General features: G+C 36.8%; 1 protein-coding gene across 3 annotated transcripts in view; it reads left to right on the forward strand.

Annotated features, from left to right (window-relative positions):
• LOC128885778 (phospholipid-transporting ATPase ID) overlaps positions 1–23,010 on the forward strand; it is a 60,649-nt gene that overhangs the window by 31,463 nt on the left and 6,176 nt on the right. The window contains exons 7-20 of one of the 3 annotated variants that reach the window (XM_054140052.1): positions 438–1,078; positions 11,494–11,983; positions 13,736–13,794; positions 13,906–14,118; positions 14,564–14,769; positions 15,069–15,224; positions 15,888–16,530; positions 17,642–17,818; positions 18,314–19,055; positions 19,830–20,022; positions 21,173–21,324; positions 21,402–21,754; positions 22,373–22,598; positions 22,678–22,913. In XM_054140052.1, the coding sequence (XP_053996027.1) occupies positions 1,037–1,078; positions 11,494–11,983; positions 13,736–13,794; positions 13,906–14,118; positions 14,564–14,769; positions 15,069–15,224; positions 15,888–16,530; positions 17,642–17,818; positions 18,314–19,055; positions 19,830–20,022; positions 21,173–21,324; positions 21,402–21,754; positions 22,373–22,598; positions 22,678–22,913 (3,888 nt within the window). In that variant the 5' untranslated portion in view covers positions 438–1,036. The remainder of the gene's footprint in view (positions 1–437; positions 1,079–11,493; positions 11,984–13,735; positions 13,795–13,905; positions 14,119–14,563; positions 14,770–15,068; positions 15,225–15,887; positions 16,531–17,641; positions 17,819–18,313; positions 19,056–19,829; positions 20,023–21,172; positions 21,325–21,401; positions 21,755–22,372; positions 22,599–22,677; positions 22,914–23,010) is intronic. The other 2 variants (XM_054140053.1, XM_054140054.1) reach the window with 2 other exon arrangements.

A 23,010-nucleotide genomic window follows, 5' to 3' on the forward strand; every position in this document is an offset into this window, starting at 1 on the left:
ATATATACATATATATATTTTATACATACATATATACATATATATATATGTATACATATGTATATATATATATATGTATAAAATATATGTATAAAATATATGTATGTATAACCTCCTCCTTTTCGAAGTCGGTTACAAATAATACAACTATCGATTGCACGAAGGTACCTTCGTAAACCAAAACTGCTTATCAAGGCCCTGTCAATTGACCCTCGATAAAACGAAACCTCTGCAACTCAAAATATTTTGTATTTCTAGTTGCCACGAGCAAACTACGCAATTTGATCGTAATCGTAAAGCGATTATTTAATCAAACGAGAACGTTTCCCCAATTTCCATCATCATCGACGGTAACCGCGCCCTACGTGCGTCCGCAAACGTAAAGAGATTGCTGGCGTATACATGCAGGTCACGTGACAGCAACGATTTCTTTGCAGAAATCCCCTCGAACCGCATAGAAGGCCGCGTGACCGTCGGCAGTTCTCGAAAGTCGCGCCTTGGGTACCCGCCTTCGACTATCTGAAATGTATCGAGGTTTCGCTCCGGTATCGTCGCCTCGATACTGTCACGTGACACGATCGCAATATTCGAATTTCTCGCTCGTCGCTCCGGTAGAAGGACTCGGCGTCGCGGAATTATGCTGTGACCCAGTGCGCAACGACGTCGAAGAACCTGGCCGATTTCCGGCCGATCTCTCAACGACACGGAGCAACTCGTAAAGAGACGTTGTAGCGTAGCGATAACAGGTAGTGCGAGTACATGGTATCGTTGAAAGGAAAATGCCGATCAAAGGACGGTGCCATTCGTGGTTTAGTGGAAACGCTGTCATACAAAAGCATCGTCGTCTAACGAAGGTAAAGATAACGGGCTAATGCCGTCCTGCACCTGCAATGATTCGCGAGGACGAAGAAGAGGAGGGATCCAGGTGGAAATATGTAAGAGGCGAGGCGGACATCGTCTCGTCGGCACGGCTCAAGTGCCACGAGGAAGAAGAGGTTGGCCTTATAGAAGGTTTATAGTTTGCGTAGGATAGACGATGAGCGTCGAGGTTGACACGCTGGAACTCGAGGTCTTCGAGGTGAGTCCTCTAATCCTCTCGAACACACGAACGGAAGTCCCGCGTCCATTTCGACAAGATACAGGAAAACACTTCCTTGAAATTGGAACCGTTTAGTACGAGAACGCTGTTGATAGTCTTCAGCGATACAATGAATCGATAACGATTTTAGCCTTTGCTACTTCGATCTTTTAAATTATACAGACTCTCGCACATGAATATGTGTTCCAATTGTGACAATTTAAACAATTGCTAGAAAAGGGTTGTGTTTTCTTTGAGACATATCAATAGAAGTAATACTATTTTTTATTTATTTTTTTTAGTCTTCGCTACTTTCATCTTTTAAATTATACAGGCCGTCGCACCTGAGTATGTGTTCCAATTGTAACAATTCGAATAGTTAATAGGGGAGGATTGTGTTTTCTTTGTCAAATATCGATAGAAGTAACGTTACAATTATTTATTTATTTTATTTATCTTGATGCACTCTTGAAAAATAGTTGGAACTTGTTACCTTGGATAGAAAAGGTTTTCGCATTCTTTAATATTCTCAATGGATTTCCGTTCGCTGGTTCTCGTGTGCCGTTTGACGATTGATGCTCTTTTCCACGAGGTTCCCTGCGTATATTAAGTTTACTGAACAAAATTGGAAATTCCTAAAACAATCAGGCGTTCTCTGCTCGTCTCTTGGTCATGGAACATTCAGATTTTACTTTTGTAGGTAATAGAAATGTTTTATGCCTCAGAACGTAAGTCTTCGTCTCTTTGCAATTAAGAAAATTTGCTCTGCACCAATGATGAGCACATTTCGTATCCAACAAATTCTAAACGGCGAATAAAATATAAATAACGTTATAAAATTCCAAAACCCCATTCACTCGTTACGAAAAGTGTCTATTGTGGAAATACTAACACTTCTATAATTTATATACAATTTATCCTATCGATCCCGTCGGAACAAATACGAAATTTCTGTATCAAAATTTCGAAAAGCATCGATAGCTTTTGATCCGCCGCACCGTTTGTTGCATAAAATGACAATTCGATTTATAAACTGAAAGCATATTTCGCGTTGAACGAATAAAAGAATTTATCGGAATAAACGTTGATTCTAAATCGGTGCACGGTGTGTTTCGTTCTATTATTTGAATAAATCTATGATTTGAATGAAACTTCGCCCCGTGAGCTTTTATGTCGTAAATTTAACAGGAGTCTTTCGAGTGCAAACTTTACAGAGTGTCGGTCTGTGATATTTTCTATACAGAAGTAAGTGTTTACGTACCTCAATACCGAAGTCTCATATATTCCCGTCGCATTACCTGCATGCGCGCAGCTACCACGGAGTACGAGCACATATTTGCCTCCGTTCTCCGTTTGCTGGCGAAAAATATTGAAGTTAAAGTACTCCGTGCGCGAAACACCCTATAAAGAGACAAATGAAAAGGCAGGGGAGTATAATGGTAGTGTATTACAACTCGTTAAGTTGTGTTACTTGAGCTTTCTTCGATTTAATTTAAAATACTGTGTGCTTCGAGACTTTAAGGAGGTAACCACATTAGGTAGCCAAATGTTAAACTGTTTTTTGTGATTTTTGTTTACAGAGAAAAATTTAATTCAATTTTTGTTAACTTTGAGAATATTTTAGGTACGCTTTAAAGTATGTTTGTTAATTTTTAGAATTCATTTCACGTAGATATAAGTTATTTCTTACAGGAAATTTTCATCTGAGTCTGCTTTTTTTTGGAGAAACGAAAGCAACCTGTAATTTTTTAATGCAATGTTGTATATTTTGTTGTGCAATATAAAACGTGTATCAAGACGAAATCATCCATGTACGATACAATGGTCTTCAAGATCCTACAAAGTCAGAAATGAGAGAAGTAGTTCGAATATTTCATTCCAGTGTATTTAGGAGTATTCTTTATTGATTCCATGTGGATTCTGTGATTTTTTGGAATAACATCTTGATCTTGTATTTTTAAACACACCTTCAACAAAAATTAAGTAAATTTTTCTCTATTATAAAAATCACGAAAAACGTGTAATATTTGGCCTTCCAATGGAGTTTCTCCCCTCGAAATTTGTAATTGACGTAAATGATGCGTAATGCTATTATAAAATATCCGCTACAGAGAAGCTTCGTGTCAAACACTGTCCGCTGGTAGAAGGTTGGGCATCCAACACATGAATTTGAAAATAGCCTGTGTAAGTCGTAAAACGCTTTTACTTAAACACATATTGACCCGCGGTCGGGATACACATGAACTACTTCGATGCCACCCCATTCTACAGCAAATGGATAGCGAACGAAGTTTGTGATGCTTTTCTTATTGCATTGGCCAGCTAATATGTTAATGGTATTCTTAATAATCTCCATATTCTCGGTTTTGGATCAAGGTATCGTAAAAGTTTAATATTTTTCTATTATTATAATATATCCACGAGGTACTAAACACGTACCACTTATTTCATCTAATAAATATCCCCATTTCTAAACTTCGAATAGTTCAAGAAAATTATACGCACATATTATTTGAATTCTCGTGATTTTCTGCTTTGCATCACATTATCTATAATATTTATCGTATTGGTATCGTAATTGGTTCATTAGTGCAAAAATCCAGCAACCGTTTGGTTTGGCTAGGGACTCTCCTCTAATGTTTTACATTCAACGAGTAAAGAATTCAATTAAAATGATTAAAAACAATCCAATTTTGAATTCTGAAACTTTATTTGGCATTTTCGATTTATTTGTCCGCGATGGATGTTTTTCTAATCAAGGGTACCACGATTTACGGCCACACTCTGTTTAAAGCAACGACGGAATCCGATTAATGAAAAGATGCAAATCGCTGCGCTGGCGGAATCCTTACGCGGCATTGAACGATTTTCGAACCTCAACAATAGGCGAGGTAAAAGAAACTAAACTAATGCAGATAGATTTGCATTTGATGAAAACAGATTAGATTCATTCTATATAATTATATATTATTACATACTGCGTGCATTTTGTGGTTTCTCGCACATTCAAATTTCCCATAAATGCATAAAAATCCACAGTTTAGTGATTGCATTTTCGATTATGATTCAATTCAAAAGTTAATAATGGGTTCTTATTTATGCTCAGCGTCATTTTTTAGTACAATGATAAAACGTAAATAAATGATGATTTATATGATAAATTCGTATAAATTAACTAGAAATTATTTCATGCTTTTCACTGCATTTTCCCATACTTTTGAGCAATTATATCTAAAGATAGTGCGTATTCATATAAATTAACTAGAAATTATTTCATACTTTTCACTGTACCTTTTTTTGAAGTCGGTCTTTTGTGGTACTGATAGATATTACGAAAATATAGAAAGTGAAGACTAGTGTAGCTCAGTTGGGAGAGCGTTAGTCTGGTAAACCGAAGGTCTCGAGTTCGATTCTCGGTGAGATTGAATTTCTGACACCTCCTATATCTTTCTTTCTTTCCTCCGCCTTTTCTCTTTCAACTTTTCACGCAAGTATCAATCTTGTTGCACGTAAATATTTCCATTGCGTGTAACATGAACCAACTTGCAAGATTAAAGAAATTGGGGTCAATGAGCCGTTCGTGAAAATTCCGTTTAAGAATGGTCAAGCATAACCCAAACAAATCTTTTTTGAACATATTGTATAAATATTGTTCAATTCGCGATAATGTGTGTTATTAATTACTGCGAAAAATTATTGTTCCAATAGTTTCACGTATTAATAAGACATTAAATGGTGCAGCATCTCAGGTTTTGTATAAATTTGACTATGTCGCAGTCTTTGACGATATTTAAACGTATTTTAAAGGATTTATCAAAATGTAAAAAATGATGGATTTCACAGGTGTTTAAAATTGATATGGCAACCGTTAAATGACGGGTGACATTCCCTTTGATATTTTTACATAAAATGGCATACATTTTTATATTCTTTAGTAATTTATTTTCCTATAAGAAATATCTTTCATTAGTAAGTTAATCTGTATGCATTTATTTGCTTTTATCAATTTTCTTTCCACAGTTCTCCACGAAAATTCTTTTAACGATATTGTTTTTTTAATATTTCAATCATTTTGTCGCTACCATCAATCTCGGAGTAAACACAGCCGTCGTTTATTGTTATTTTACAGTAGGAGTTAAAACAACAAAGCACCCTTTGACGGAAAAAAAAAATAGAATTTCAACTTTCAAAGAGCTGTTCTGTGTCAAAGAGCAACTCTATTCCGCTTCAAGCCGCTTACTTTTTAAAAAAGAATCGTACAAACGGCTTTAATTGAAATACAAAAACAAAACATCGCAACTCGGCAACTTCCTAAGCATTTCTGCAAATGTAAATATAAGATGTGGAAAATTCGAGAAAATGTCGTTTGTTAAGTAACTGATATATGCTAATGCTAGCGATGTCACTTTTTCAAATTCCTCGCGCTTTTTCAGATGAGCAAACGTCCGATAAATTTTAGAATCAATTGCAAAACTGATAAAAGGACAGAAACCTTTGATTCCGTTTCATCTCGAGCGAAGAGGCGCGCTCTGAACGAGACGCTACAAGTATCCGGAATGTTTTCGGTAGTATTACCAAAGCTCAATCGTCCTTCGACTAATTGGATACATTTCCCGAGCGAGCGCACCATCATGTTAATTTGCTGCGCCTCCAATGAATAAACAAACGTTTGATTTAGCAGAAACCTAATCCTTCAATTGGTTCTACCAGTGTATATTCACGCAGTAAAAGCCCAACAGCAACGTATCGAATTCATGCCTAATGACGTGCATAGTACTCGATAAATGGCGTTAAACGTGGCCGTAGAAACGGATCTATAGAACACAATAAAGGATCCGTTATAGGCAGTCAACTTTACGGTCATCCGAGTATCGCAGCTTTATTGCAGACGCCGGAAAAGTCTGACGACTTGTGTCCGTGACACATATTCGCAAGCGAGCAGCCATTCTACCATCGGTACTTTTGAACCAGTTTTCAAATACACTTTCTAGAGCGTGGATGATATTTAATCACTTTCCTATACGCGCCGCGCAACCGACGTATATAAAGTGTCATCGACTGGCTGTACAGAATATGAGAAAACAATCGATAATTTCTTGCACGTTGAACGAACCGTACTCTACGATCCCTGACTTGTTCGATTGAAACCGACATACGTGACATACATGTTTCCCTCATGTTTGTTTGTTTTCCTTTTTCTTCTTTCACGTCGATGCAGCACATGTATTCCCTTTCGCTTAGTGATCAGATTGCATTAATCTGGAGACCGTCCTTTTATTTTCTTTTGCAAAGTGTTTTGAAAGAATTGGCTTATAGTTGGAAAAAAGGAGCATATTTATCAATCTTTTGGGTACGAACGGAAAATTTTCTAGTGATATGTTATAGGATGTCGCAATTTACTATTTAAAAATATCTTAAATTACAAAATTGTGGCGTTGCCATTCTTTTGCACGAATATATACGCGGTGACCACTCTGGGTTATTCGAAATTCAAGCATTTTTTAATAACATATTAAGTTGTCTAAGTACTGTGTGCATAGAAGTGAAAAAAATGGCAAGTACTGTATATTTTAGAACGTACGTAAATTATTCTCTACCTTTTAATGAATAAATTGTGTAAATTAAGAGGGATGGTTTGGAGGAGCGTTATTTGCACGTGCTAAAACTAATGGTTATTGAAGTATGGAAGGTTTTTGCGTGACCCCTGCAACAGATGTTCTGCGCAATTTGTTCCCATTTGAATGCAAATTTTAGCTCTTTGACGTAAAGAAATGCGTAGACCTTGCTACTGACCGCATTCTCCATAGTGTTTGCTTACCCAGGAAGGCATATTTTTAGCAGAACTCAAATGAATTCAACCTCCGTTGCTGATGTCTCAATCTGTATTAGGAGTGTATATTTAGTCTGACTCCTCTTAATCTTAAATATTCTTTTATGATCTTTATACATTTATAGGAAATTCGTATCGTAATATTTGTAGCGAAAGGTACATTTCTATTTATTGCTTGCTTGGTTTTTTTTTAATTGGGTAACTGTCATTTCAGTTATTGCACTGAATCCATACATCACAATTATTTCTATTCTTCTTGACAATTCTCGTAACTCTGTACATTACATTTACGTTAGTCTTGCCTTTTGTACACGTCTGTTGTTTTGTCACGAGTTTAGTACTTGTACCGTAGCTGTATATTTTCACGCTACAGCCCCTGAGGACCATTTCTGTTTAGGTTCAATAGTTGTAGGTAAGTTTCAAAGATGTTATTTTGCATAAAAACTCGCAGTCTGATTATAACTCTTGAATTTGTAATATTTCTGAAAGGAAAATAATACTATTTTGAAACACATATTAGTATATTCCCACTTGTGATGAATTTAAGTATAGAGCGAATAGAAAACGCACGAGCTAATGGCACAATAGAAATAATCGACTGTTTTATTTAACTAATGCTGCGTGAAGCGAATAGAAAGTTTTAAACTGTTAGAGTGCAAGGTATGCCCATAAGAATAAAATCATTTCTTCTGGAATAGATTGTTCCAGCTCCAGAATGTCTTATACTATTTATGAGCGGTACATCTTATTATTAAAAAATATATGAAAAATAACATCGATTTACAGATAAAGATTGCTTTGGTTTGTATGTATTTCTTTAGAGCAACAAAAATTCATTTAAAAATTGTCCGTCGAGATGTTAATATCATGAATTGTAAATCAGTTAAACCCTCGTACCCCTAAAGCCCTTTTTGGAAATCCCTGTATGTCATAATTAAATAAATTTTTCGTCTTAATATCGAAATTTTGCGAAACACCAAAAGCCGTTTTCCACTTTGCATTACAATTTACACGTGGAGTCACTGTTAAATGATACGCGAACTCAAAAGGAACTATTTGAAAAGCAATACGCCTCTATCAACTGTGCACTCTAGATTCCATTTCCTTTGGACAGACTAGACGTGATAGGTGTGCATCGTCAGCTTGTTTTTCCTTCTCTTCAACACCGAACAAATATCGAGGAAAATAGAATTCGTAGAGCCGTGTCCTCCTGAAAGAATGTTCTGACGTTTCGTCAATATTACGGCTATTGTTAGGAGCTGAAAAGATCTGTTCCAAGAGATACCGTAAGGTGTAAGAAGAACGTATCTCGACTCCATCTGAGAACTGCGTCTTCTCCTTGTCGCTTAGTAGTTGTACGCTAGGAAGGGAATCTGCATTCATCGCTGATCAATAGATGATACTCTTTCTAATACTTGCTTGATAAAGATTAAGACTTCGACAATAAGATCCTCATTTTTTACAGGATAGATCTTTTCACCTAGAATTATTATGTACAGAACGCTTAAATTTGGAAAAATTGAACTTTTCTTCAAATTAAATTTCGTTAGAAAACATCCTCTATGGAGTAGAATTGTCAAATCTATCTGACATTGAAGGGTGTGAATCAATAAGGAGAAGCAACACCATTTTGTCAAATTTTTGGGAAATTAAAGAGAACGTTTTGAAATTCAGATTTTTGAAATTTTCTTTCGCTTTTCCTTTTCATATCGTAGCATGGGAACCTAATTATGCAATTATGTCATTCCGGATTCTATTCTTCCTTTTCAGACTGTTGGGGTGGGGGGGGGGGGGGATTAATATTTGATAAAAACACCTGAAATTTAAGGAATTTTTCGAATAAAGAGAACAATATTTTCTTTCAAACACATGTCTCCTTATTGCATCACGAAAAAAAAGGAATTTTTTAAATCCGCGATTATGTTCTAACTTGAAAACCATAAAAAATGGAGCTGCCTACTGATTGCAGCACACCCCTCAATTACTATATATATCTGACAGTAATTTCTTCACTCTCTTCTAATATAATATTACGAAGGTATTCGATGCTTCTATAGCAGCCATCTTTATAGTAGATAGTATCAGTAATTGTTTTACCTGTATTATTATTATCTACCTCCCTTCTTTTTTAAAAGTTTTGGTGTTTTCATGCGTTGTTCTACCGAGGAGAAAGGGACAAAGAAAGGAACGCGATTCGGATCCAGATACCTCAAACAATATCTGCCGTACGAAGAATCGTAAGAATTCGGGCTGTGAAAGCCCTTAGACATCTTGTTCGGATGAGTGCAAGCATGAAAAGGAGTCTTCTCACTTCAGTGCTCCGAAAAATGGGTCGCCTTTGAGAATTTTTTTTTTTTTTTTTAAAGAAAGTATAAGCTGGATCTTTCTTAATTTTTATTCGTGATTTTGTTCGTTACTTAAGGTGGTTCTATCCTAACTGTACTAGTGAAAACAAAATTCAAATAGAGAAAGTATTAATAACGACATATTATCTATAATAAAATTCTTAAATTATTATTTGATTATGATTTTTAATAGAAAAAAGTAGTAATTGATACTATTACAGTTGCAATTAGTTTTTCAAGTATTATTTTATCCAACGTAGTAATTGTGAATCGAGCACACAGCAACTTTGCATTTCAATTTTCGTCAGGTTTAACCAGACTAAACAATTTTTAATTGTTATGTTTTGGAATCTTGAAGCGCTCGCTCTTTTTCAAAAATATCGCGCAACGGCCATGTGTATTTGCGACTTTGCCACGTTCCCGAGACAGAAGTCTGCATGGAAAAATTTCGTACTCGATCTCTTTTTCTAACGCATATTACTCTGGTACTAAACGGACAGTTTGCCGAAACTGAAATATGTTACTCTACACTTATTAATTTACTTTTCATTCATTTTTGGTTTCGATTTGTATCGTACAAATTGTTTTGCAGTCAAAAGTATCATACAAAATTCCTTCTTTTTCGTCGGCTCCCACAAGTCTTCTGTCAAATGCGACCAAAAATCACGAAATTCAAGTGAATATATCTAGCAAACTAAACGGTACATTGAACCCACATTTCACACAAATGTGCATTAAGATGTAAATTTTAAGTTTTCAAAGTTACGAGACGAGCTGAACTGTTATCATTTTTGACAAAACCACCTTAACAACGCTTTACAGTTTTTATAACTTGAATTCTACTCTGTGTGAGGCTGGCAGCTCACTCTGTGGAAGCTCACAAATAATCAAGAGTTTTTACTTCATTTTCAATAGTTCTAATTGATAGAACTGTTATTTTAATTGATCAGGAATTATAAAACTATTATAGAGAATGAAATCAGAGCTCTTAATTATTTATGAGCTTTCACAACGTAAGCTGTCTGCTTCACACAGACAAAATTTAGACTCGTGCCTTCACTATGTCTATTCACAGACCATCAAAAATGTCTTTGAACCAACAACTGTGGCTGAATTATAATCCGTATTAATTTGTTGGAATGCAGAATCCATATTTTCCCTCCAAAAAGGTACAAAAATTGCCAATATACTGCCATTCGAGAGACGAAGTCACCATTAATAATTGCCGCTGCTGAATCGGATGCAATTTCAATAATTTCTGATTCACAATGGACATGTTTCGGAGCATGCATCTATAATTGAAGCTTTCATTACAGTTTTGCGTGTGACAGCCGTGACATCTTTCCAATAAATCATTCGTCGACAAATCTTGGTATACGGGACGAATTACCTCTTGCACCTTATCATTAAGAGAAGGTTCGCGAGAGAGAACTCGCGAAGCTTTACATCGACATCCACGCGACGCCACTTACCGCCGTCTACTATTTGCGGTGGCATAATAAGCCCGGCTTTTCACGCACGCGACTCCTTATTTAAATTGTTATAACTTTGTCGATTTTATTCGGTTGTTCGTAAAACAATCTCGAGGTCTAACTTCAGAAGCAGAGGTGCCCATCAGCGTAACAGAAACATTAAACGCGTCTTTTTTGAAATAGCATTTTCAAAATCGGTGGGGGCAGACTCGCCAATCCGCAATCTAGCGAAATAAGTAGGATTTTTTTATTATATTAACTCTTAACCCTTTGCACTGGAGGCCTTTTTTTCGGGTATCTACCAGCAACTCGAGATGTTTCTTAGCATTCTATTGCCATGAATTCTAAGCTATTTAGATTTGAAAATAAGGTCACCTTTACCTCGCCAGCAATCATTTGATTGAAACTTCGAGCTCCAAAGAAATTAAACCTAAAGAAACATTAGGTATTGTAGATTTGCTGCGTGAAACCTAATGGTGACTGACAGTCACCTCTCGAATGCAAAGGGTTAATGTTTCAAGTGTGCCTCTCAAACAGCACCGATGTTCTCATTATACCACCCAAAAGTAAAAGATGTTCAATCTTGAAAACCTTAATTTCTATTTATCAATCCTCTTCCTTGAATGGATGTTCGGAAAACGAAAGAAAAACGAGCGCAGGGAACCACGTGGACCGCGCATCGGTCGTATCGAACGGCGTGACCTCGACCAATCGTTAATTCCTTAATCGCGATACTTGTAACGCAATGCTGTCGTGTGACGATCAAAGGTGAAGGACTGCGACGAGGCCGACAAAGTCTCGGCGACGTGCACCACGACGAAATCGGACGCGGAAGGTAGCCGGAAAGGATCAACGACCGCGGCGTCGGTGTGCAACGACGAGGAAAACGCCACCGCGCGGAAGAAAAAGAAGAAACGTCGGAAAACGCGGAACAAGCAGCAGCTGCAGCTGCATCATCTACCGCAGGGTTCGCCGGACGACAATCAACACTCGCACACGGTGGTGAACCTGCCTTCGTCCTCGGACGAGGTGGAGGCGGTTGGCGAATGCTCGAAACGAGACTCGTCCAGCAGCTTGGGCGGCGCCAGCCGCCACAACACCCTACGGGAATCTTTGCTCACGGTTCTTGGTAAACTGGTGATCTGGAAAGGCACTAGGTACCGATCGGCCACCGCTGCGTCCTCTTCATCTTCGGCGCCGCCGAATTCGCCGCCCGCTACCGAGTGCATCGGCCGTAGCACATCCTTTTTCTCCAGTGGTGAGTCTATCGTCGCCAACGAGACATTCCTTACGTTTTTAGGGAAGACTTCTCAGAGCAAACATTTCATTTCGATATGTAAGTCCTCGCCAGTTCAAGACAATCGCGTTACAAGACTTATTGTTTTGTATGTCCGCTAGGGTGGCTCTTGAAGGGTGACTTTCGAATTTTAATACTCGCAGGGTTTTAGATACTTCGAAATGACTAAGAACAAATTCCATAAAAATTCCAGCTCTGTATCTTGATTCTTAATACCCCAACCGAATTCTTCTACGTAAAATCTAGAGGAAAGAAAACCTGTTGCATTCTGACTTTTGTATTTTTAGAGCGAAATAACTGAAACATTACGAGATGGTATATTCCTATAGGAAATCGTGTGCTCTACAAAAAGAGACATTTGTGAAAATCTCGTAAGTCGAACCGGTATAAAGTTATAACCTGGTGAAGTTGTTATTGTGTAAATATTATAATATGAACTCTTTCATGTTATTGTATACTGTATCCGGTTCATACTGCCTTGCACATTCAAATTTCTTATAAATAAAATACACAGTCCAATTATAACTGTTTGTTCTTCAGAACAATCATAAGTATCGTCAATTTCGATCAACAATTTTCAAGGGAGAAGTACCAACATTACAATAAATTTTATTTCTTAACCGATAAGAAATGAGCTGGGTATTAATAAATTAAAACTCTTCGTGTATATTTACAAATATTTCCTTTGGAATGTGAAACCAGCCGCTGACGAAACGTAAGAATCATTTTCGAAAAGATCACGGTTACGTCAGAAGGCCTTTTAATAGTTCCAGTTGCAACAACTTCTACTGTGAAAGTCCCACAGTTGTATTCCATTATACCCTGAAAACCCGCTTGTTATTCGCGCAAAAAGACCACATAATTGTGTCGGAAATTTACGTCGACGGTTGTGATCAGATAATGTCAATGGTAGCAGCGCAAGGTTGCAGCGTTTGCGGATTTTAGTATCCATTTAGATGAAACTGTTGCGATAACGTACGACCGTTGGGAGAAAAACTGGCACATCAGTGCACTCGTGACATGTCTACATAATTTTGTGATTCATTTTATTTGCAGAATGCAATTTTCTACGCGTAACTCGTTCGGTCACATTTGTGCGAATGAGTTGGCTTTACACGGCAGTATTTATCTGATTTTAAGGGTACACGCGACGTAAACAAGTCGGTTTTTGTTCTTGTAACGACGTTAATTTTTAATGTCGTTATAAATACGTGTACGCGTCTGTACTTTTATTTCATGATATTTTCGTGATCGACTCGAAGAGTATAAAATGCGAGTTCGCATCATTCCTTGCGAAGCCTGGAAAATTACAGTGTTCACTTGTTATTTTTCCATTCATTATCGTCTCGCAACAATGGTCACGCAGTGTTATTTAGTTGTGTTGCTATTTAGTTCCTAGTGATACTGCGCGTCGCTTCCTTTGCGCGTAATACTTAATTGCCACTTCCGGTGTCTTTTGTGGATGCGTTCTAATTACCTTCCAATGTAAATTTGTTGAATTGGTCTGTCGAGATGTACACGTTAAGTAAGGTATTAGGTATTCGCAGGAATAAAAAAGACGATCGAACAAAAGAAATGACCGTGAAAAAATGTAATTTGAGGAAATTGGGTAATGAGAATCATCGATTGCGTTTCGTTCTCGTGCGAACTAGTGTATATTGCTTTTTAATCTCCTCATTATCGCAACGCAATAACGTTTTTTTCTTCTTTCAGAAACGGAGAGGAGAATTCGCGCCAATAACCGCGAGTTCAACTCACAGTTTAATTATGCGGTAAGATTTCGAATACGTTTCCGTAGCTTCCGTTACCTATCGGCGCGCGATAGTTAAGGCCTGAGAAATGTTTCTGGCGATGAGAAAACATATTTCTCTTCTTTTTTCCAGAACAACTACATCAAGACGTCCAAGTATTCGGTTCTGACGTTCCTACCATTAAATTTATTCGAGCAATTTCAGCGGCTCGCTAACTTTTACTTCCTATGCCTGCTGGTGCTTCAGATGATCCCCGCTATCTCCTCCTTGACCCCCATCACTACAGCCATACCCCTTATAGGGGTGCTCATGCTCACTGCCATCAAAGATGCTTACGACGATTTTGTGAGTATAGAAAAATTATACAACAGCTCCGTGCACAAAGAGTTCCGTGATTCCTGGTACAACCGGAGAGTGTTTCCTTAACTAGAAGAGAATCGAAAGTGTAGAGTCAAGTTTTTCTGTGGAAAGCTTTGGTTCTTTAACACGTTCACGCCGGCGTGTACCACCGGTGGCTCACGCTCGCGTGTCTATCAGATGGCGTGTACCACCGCGCCGTCTCATGACGAGAAAACACAACGGAGTGAACGTGTTAAACAAATCGAAACTGAAGGTTTTCTGGTTGCGCATGTTATGAATTTTATCTAAAAGTCTAATTCATGTTCATAACTTCCTGTTAGAGGAGGAAGTCGTACAATTATACTATGAATTACGAAGCACCCGAGCAACAAACAAAAGTTTTTAGATCGTTGCTCGTGAAACATTTTCGATCGTATCAAATGGTTTTTAGCAACGGCACAGCAGCGATTCGCAAGTGAACAATCGGAAATCGCAGACTTTGCGAGGGACTAGTCTCCGGGAGGAGAAATGGTCGCAAGTTCAAGTAGGCGATGTAATTAGAATGGAGAACGATCAATTCGTTGCTGCTGATGTCCTTCTTTTATCTACTAGTGAGCCAAACGGTCTTTGTTACATTGAAACTGCTGAATTAGATGGGTCGGTATTCTTTTTACAAATATCATTGGGTTGTCCAGAAAGTTCGTGGCAAATTTTAAGAAAAATTCAAAGGCACGTTTGAATTTTGATATATATTTATTGGCTTACATAGGTACCATTTTGTTCCACAGCCTTTCCACCTTTAATGGATATTCATGTTATTTGTTTTCAACGGTTCCGATATATTCCGACCTGTAGCAAAAATCGACGTGGACTTTTCAGACAACCCAATATTTTGGATACTTAATAATCATCAAAGGTAGTAATAATGTAGCAATGTGATTTATTGATTGTTATAGGGAGACGAATTTGAAGTGTCGGCAGTGTTTAACTGAAACTGCCGAGATGATGGACAACCACGAATTGATTGGTCAATTTGATGGGGAGATTGTTTGCGAAACTCCTAATAATTTGTTAAATAAATTTGATGGTACTATTACGTGGAAAGGGCGAAAGTAAGTATGCATTTTCGGTCATTTTTATAACTTTTTAAATAGCTGATTTCTTATCTCAGTACTTCAAACAGTATAAAGTATTTATCTACATATATAAATAAAATTGAAGTGTCTGTGATTTCGAAATCATGGCTTTTTAAAGCTCATGCATGGGTTTTTTGCACGTTGCTAAAACCTAAACACGCTTTTGGATGTATCTAGCTTTTATATTTAAACCATAATAACGTTTTTCTCGTTGTTAAGAATGAATTGAAAATTATAAGGTGAACTTTAAGGGTACTTATCAGGTATAATATATTAATCTTCATAAAAAAAGAATCATTTTATCATCTGGGAAATTTTATGAAGATAAAGTTTGCATTTAAAAATTTATCTCAACGTTACATCAAGTTAATTACATAAACGCTACAATACAACAATACAATCACGAACGTGATATAGAATAGGAATAATATTCAACGCGGGTGAAACCGCGGTGCGCAGCTGGTCTTAAATAAATGAGAAATAAGAGTAGATTGTTTCCTACTTCGAAAAGTGTATAGCTGATAGCCTTACATTACGAATAATCACAAAGTATCGTGTGATCTCTCAATCTGAAGGAGTTCCGGACACCTGTTTCAAATAATTTTAGATTTTAACATCGTTGTTTCGTTCTCGTTGCAGATACGCATTGGACAACGACAAAATTATATTACGGGGTTGCGTGCTGAGGAACACGCAATGGTGCTATGGTGTGGTCATCTTTGCAGGCAAGGATACCAAATTGATGCAAAACTCAGGGAAGACCAAATTTAAGAGGACCTCTATAGATAGGCTGCTGAATTTTCTCATCATCGGGATAGTGTGCTTTTTACTTTCTATGTGTTTGTTCTGCATGATCGGCTGTGGTATTTGGGAAAGCCTAGTGGGCCGTTATTTCCAAGTGTATCTACCCTGGGACTCGTTGGTGCCTAGCGAGCCCATGGGCGGTGCCACAGTGATCGCTCTACTTGTGTTCTTTTCTTATGCTATCGTATTGAACACAGTGGTGCCAATCAGTTTATATGTGAGTGTGGAAGTTATCAGATTCGTTCAGTCGTTTTTGATTAATTGGGATGAAGAGATGTACTACGCACCTACGAATACACACGCTAAAGCAAGGACTACTACGTTAAACGAAGAGTTGGGGCAAATAGAGTATATATTTTCCGATAAAACCGGAACCCTCACGCAGAATATTATGACTTTTAACAAGTGTTCTGTGGCGGGCAAATGTTACGGGGACGTTATCGATGAAGTTACCGGGGAAGTCGTCGATTTGAGCGAGGTGAGTCTGTTCATCACTTTATTTGTAACCAGACTCGATGCTGATGATGGGGTACGTTATTATTAGTCCGTTTGCTGTACAATAAATATCCATTGTCTTTTTTCTAGCTTTTAATGTTTTGTAAGCGTACGATTTTATGTTTAAGTAAAGTTCTCAGTTGTTACTGCAACGGATTTTTATCGTGATTACAATGTTCACTGCATCGATAACATTTGATCTCTCTCCATCATGTCCAGATAACTGATTATTTTTTTTAAAAAACGAGTAATAGTTACATATGTATTTATATTGGGAACACGCTTACGTTCCCGAAACTCCCGTGCCTCTATTAATTAATTCTCTGATGCGTTCCATCTTTCGAAATTGCAAATGAAAAAATGTTTAAAAGCAAAATTAGCATTTTGTCCAGATATCGCTGGTAATGTTAACATACGTAACTTAGACACAGTTACATTTTCACTGACCGTAATGTAGCCATTATTTTCTTAACTTTGACTTTTCGTTGAGAAACAACAATAGACTCTGGTAGTATATTATTCACTTGAATAATGAATTATCAGCGAATTATACATTAAAAAATTACTGTAAACAATTTTCACTTAAATACATACTTTTCGTTTTACTTTTAAGTCACAGATATTTCTGTTAAATAGAATCGAATAATCAACAATCGTTAGATTTCTTTGCATCAGATTCATTCATTTCGCGTTTGTTATCAAGAAAGAATACGTTATCATACGCTCGTTCTTTGAATACCGTAGATGTAAATAAATAATGATATCAGCATAGTTTTACTAAATTCTTCAGATCATCTTCGGTAATAAATGACCCAAATAATTAAAAAAAAAAAAAAAAAAAAGGACTATACAATGTTATACGCAACAAATGTACAAGAAGTATTTAAATAGATTAGTTTAAAGAATGCATTGCTAGAGAAATAATTTTAATGCGGAATAAAATCAAAACGATACATGTGAAGAATACATTGATTCTTTCGTTTCGGGATTTCTTTCTTAATAACAAAATAGATACAATTGAATCATTTCACAGTTTGGCCATATTTTGCATAAGTTTTCATGTACATCACTTAGCATGTGTGTGCTGCATGTAGACGGACAAAGCTGCCCAAACACCTACGATGCGATGGAAAAATGGACAAGAGTTTGTTCAAGTTTATACACCAATAAGTGGTCCAAACGTACGTCTACTGGAACATGTGGACAGGATAACCAGTATAATTCCAGAACCAGGCGTCAATGGCAGTCTGATGGTTCCACGCAAACTTTCAGTACGCATGTTAATAATTAACACACATCTTCTACAAACGAAGAAAATTTTGTGTATTACGTCTGCTCTCATTTGTACATCCGAACCTCTATGCTTCGCTATTATAAACGATTAGATATTATCTTCAAATGTTCAATGAATGTTCGTAAACACGCATCGATGTATACTTCCGCTTCACACCCTTTCTTCTATGCTCTTCATCGAATCAAATGCACGCCGCATAGTATTTCACTCTTGTCTGTAAATAGATTGAAGCATTTCCGAACAGCTTAGTTCTGAGAAATTAATTTTCTCGGCGCTTCAAGGAATTATAAATTTTTGTAACATCTCATGTGCCTGCTGACTTACGACAAATCTATTTACACGGAGGCAAGGTACTTACTTTTAGTTCTAGTACTTTCATTTCCACATACTGTCTCTCGTGTGTCGTATTAACGTCTCTCTATGATACAAACTGGAAACGGACCGTCGAGTAACGCTCGATGTATGTTCGCAGACAGTACCGCCGTTGGATTTTTCGTTCAACAAGGATTACGAGCCGGAATTCAAGTTCTACGACACCGCTCTCCTCGAAGCCGTGAAACGGAACAACGAAGATGTTCATAGTTTCTTTCGATTATTGGCGCTTTGTCATACCGTTATGCCAGAAGAAAAGAATGGCAAGCTAGAATATCAAGCACAGTCGCCGGACGAGGCTGCCCTCGTATCTGCCGCTAGAAACTTCGGTTTCGTATTCAAAGAAAGATCTCCGAATAGTATAACGATCGAAGTGATGGGAAAACGCGAGATATACGAGCTGCTTTGCATCCTCGATTTCAACAACGTTAGGAAGAGAATGTCCGTAATATTGAGGAAGGACGGACAGCTCAGGCTATATTGCAAAGGAGCGGATAACGTTATATACGAACGATTAAAAAAAGGCAGCGAAGACATGATGGCGAAAACATTGGAACATCTCAACAAATTCGCGGGCGAGGGCTTGAGAACATTGTGCCTTTCGGTCAGAGATCTGGATGAACAATTTTTCAATGATTGGAAACAACGTCACCAAGAAGCTGCCTTGAGTCAGGAAAACAGAGACGACAAGTTGGATGCGATTTACGAGGAAATCGAGAAGGATATGACGTTACTGGGCGCTACTGCCATCGAAGATAAGTTACAGGACGGCGTACCTCAAACTATCGCTAATTTAGCTCTCGCTGGTATTAAGATCTGGGTATTAACTGGTGACAAACAAGGTAAAAATATGCGCGAACGTCGGAAATGAGCAAAATTTTATTCGAATAATAGAGAACCAATGAAACCAACATGTATCGCTTTAATCGTGATGGTTTCATGGATCGAACAGCTTAATGTTTACTTATTCGTTGTAAAATATTTAATTCCATAATTGAAATTCTGATTCTATTCGATTTTTATTTCATTCGTTATTTTAAATTTGCATCTAGATGAGAATTTTGCCCATTTTTCGGAAACGCTATGAAATTGTACGCGGTACGTTTGTTAACCTTTTGCACACGGAGTCCGTTTCGTTACAGAATGTGCAAACAGGAATCATGTCGCATTACATAATGTAACTTATATAGCATGTAGTTTACTGTAACGATACTCGATCTTATATGAATCTTTAGACATTTAGATGAAACATAGATATGCATTGATAGTTTCCATCTTATAAATTGCAATCTTAGGCTACCTTGTTTATCTTCACAAATTGCACCATGTCATCCAAAATAATTTAAGGTGTAAATTATTCATATTTGTTATATATATCTTAATACACATATTTATTTGACTTTTCGTGATATTTGAATAGAAGCCTTCAAGGAATCAGATACATTTACAAATTTCATGCTCCCGTAAATTTATCCTGCGTAATCACTAATAAAGTTTGCCTGTTCTTACGATGTCTCCTCAGAGGAGACATTCGGCTGCATCCGACTGCAAAGGGTTAATCATGCGTAGTATAATATTGTACAGTTAATGAAATTGTATATCATTACCCTACACAGAAACGGCTATCAATATTGGCTATTCCTGCCAGTTGTTAACAGACGACCTTACAGATGTCTTTATAGTGGATTCTACTACCTACGATGGCGTCGAAAATCAATTATCGCGGTACCTGGAAACTATCAAAACAACCTCCAGTCATCAAAATCGGCCAACGCTCTCCGTTGTCACATTCAGGTGGGACAAGGAAAGGTCAGGCACATGAAAGAGACGGAGTACAGTCATTAACCTTTTCCATACCTATTTCTGACTAATTAACGCATTTATTTTACAAGTTTCTCTTACGTATTGAATGTGGCATCATGTTCTGTGTAACGCTTTTCTTGTCTGGTTATGCCTAAAAATTTTTAAATATTTCAAATCCAGTTCTATGTTTCCGGCATTATGTTCCGATAATTATATTCAAAATTCAAAATATTAGCGTGTATGGCGTTATATAAGTCGTGTTGCTGAACACAAACTTAATTGTTCGTAATGTTCTTACGATGAATATATATACATATAAATAATTCAAATATAGATTGGCATGCATTTTACAAGCCTGTAAAAAGGTATCGATAAGTTATATTATACCTTTCCTCGTTTTAATTCGATTTGTTCTGCATAGGTTAACATCAGTTTCTTCGAATTTGAATCGAATTAAATTTTATCGAGATATCCAAGTATGCAGTCCAACTTACATTTGCATGCACATTTTAACATATTTATATACATGGAAATGTTAAAGTTTCACAAAATATTCTCGATTTCTTCTTTTTTTTTATACTTGAGAGAATGTTAAAACCATTTATCTCATGCCTGTCGATTATTCCATTTTTAATGTAGACTGTTCAATATAGTAGCTTAGGTATTAGCCTTTTTTTCGAATATTACGATTTTTTTTTGTTTTATACTTTTTTTTCAATACCCCATGATTCTATATTAACGTTGATAGTCCAAACGAATAATGATAATTACCATGTGCTTGATACTCACTCCTTCTCTTTCTGTATGCTTATAATTAATCTTAGTAATAATGAAAATAACACAACGAGAATGGTGCTTATGTCACGTTATTATATCAGTAGTCCATAATACAGTGCACTGTGTGTATTGTTTATAATTAATACGCATCATTTTTGTATACAGAGAAAACCATTCGAATCTCCCTTTTTATTATGCAAGTGAAATGAAATATTATACTTTGTCACTCGTTACATCGAACCGAAATCTTGCGTCTCAAACATTTTTCGTAAATTTAACAGAAGCGAATCCCGACTAAGAAGTTGAAGTGTTAATGTAATTCGTATCGCCGCTCGAAAGAAAATTCTTTTCATCTAAACTTTGCATTTTCTATATACAGCAGTGATACTGAATACAATCCTAGCAGAGATGAACAAGATGAACACGAAATGGAACAAGCAACAGGATTTGCGGTAGTTATTAATGGGCATTCCTTAGTTCATGCATTGCATCCACAACTTGAACAACTTTTTCTCGATGTATCGAGCCAGTGTGAGTTACTCGTGAAATGTTTCTCTTCTTCTTTCGTCTCGATTAGCGATTTAACATTACGGGTTATTACCTTTTAGGCAAAGCTGTGATATGCTGTCGCGTGACACCCTTACAAAAAGCAATGGTTGTCGAATTAATCAAGAAAAATAAAAATGCGGTGACTTTGGCAATCGGTGATGGAGCTAACGATGTTTCGATGATAAAAACAGCTCATATTGGTGTTGGCATCAGTGGTCAAGAAGGTTTACAAGCTGTATTGGCATCCGATTACTCGATAGGACAATTTAGGTTTTTGGAAAGATTGCTCCTCGTTCATGGCAGATGGTCGTATTATAGAATGAGCAAGTTTCTTAGATATTTTTTTTACAAGAATTTTGCGTTTACGCTATGCCACATCTGGTTTGCCTTTTTCTGTGGATTCAGCGCACAGGTATGGTCTTGTTATTATCGACAACTTTAAACATTTAGCGATAATATACCGGTCGATAGAAATACCTCGTGTCGGGTAGCCTGTGAGTACTTATTATTCTCCTTTAAATGTTTCTGTATCATGTAAATAGTTTTATTAATACAAGAACAGATTTTATTGCATCAACACACCGCTGATTAATGTTACTTTCTATAAGTGTTCCTGCAATAACCACGATGACTGTTGTTTGAAATTATTATATATTTTGAGCTATTCTAGGCTTATTTTCATAATTTGTAATTATAGTTTAATAACTGATCCCATTTTCACGTCTATACATTACGTTAACTTGTTTTGTAAAATTTCCAAATGGCCTCCATTGTGGGCGAAAACGTTTAAACGGAAATATTAAATGTTCACAGACCACTAAACTCATTTTTATCTATTAGCAACTACATCCACTAATGATGAGTATAAGGCGAATGTGATTTTCAAAATTCCTTTGTAGAGCAGCAAGTTCCAAAGTTCGAGTATTGAAATGTGATCGTATCGATAATTCTGATTTGACAACGTTTCACTTAAACTACTGTTTAACAAACATTACCTCGCGTACTATCACAAATCTATATTTTCTTACAGACTGTATTCGATCCTATGTACATTTCTGTCTACAATCTCTTTTATACGTCATTGCCTGTAATGGCAGTTGGTATCTTCGATCAAGATGTTAACGACAAAAATAGTTTATTGTATCCAAAACTCTACGCACCCGGATTGCAAAATTTACTTTTTAACAAAAAGGAATTTTGCTGGAGTGCCATACATGGTTTTTTTGCTAGTTGCGTATTATTTTTAGTTCCGTATGGTAAGTTACAATAATTTACTCGGTCGTTTCGTCGAGTCCTAAGAGCAATATTTTATGTAATTTTAAATGATATCTTTAGGTACGTATAAGGATGGAGTATCACCAAAGGGCTATGTACTTTCTGATCACATGCTACTGGGAAGTGTCGTAGCCACTATATTAGTCATAGTCGTGACGGTTCAAATAGCCCTTGATACATCGTATTGGACGATTGTTAATCATATTATGGTTTGGGGCTCGCTCATTTGGTATTTTATTTTAGACTATTTCTATAACTTCGTCATAGGTGGTAGCTACGTTGGAAGTCTTACTATGGTAAGTTAGTTTACTGTATCGTTGAGTTGGGCAAGTGCGTAATTCAAGTAATGATCATTTCTAATTTATTATTGCCCAACTCAACTGTAACGATATT

This window comes from Hylaeus anthracinus, unplaced genomic scaffold (assembly GCF_026225885.1).
Source record: "Hylaeus anthracinus isolate JK02 unplaced genomic scaffold, UHH_iyHylAnth1.0_haploid 11981, whole genome shotgun sequence".
Classification (NCBI taxonomy): Eukaryota; Metazoa; Arthropoda; class Insecta; order Hymenoptera; family Colletidae; genus Hylaeus; species Hylaeus anthracinus.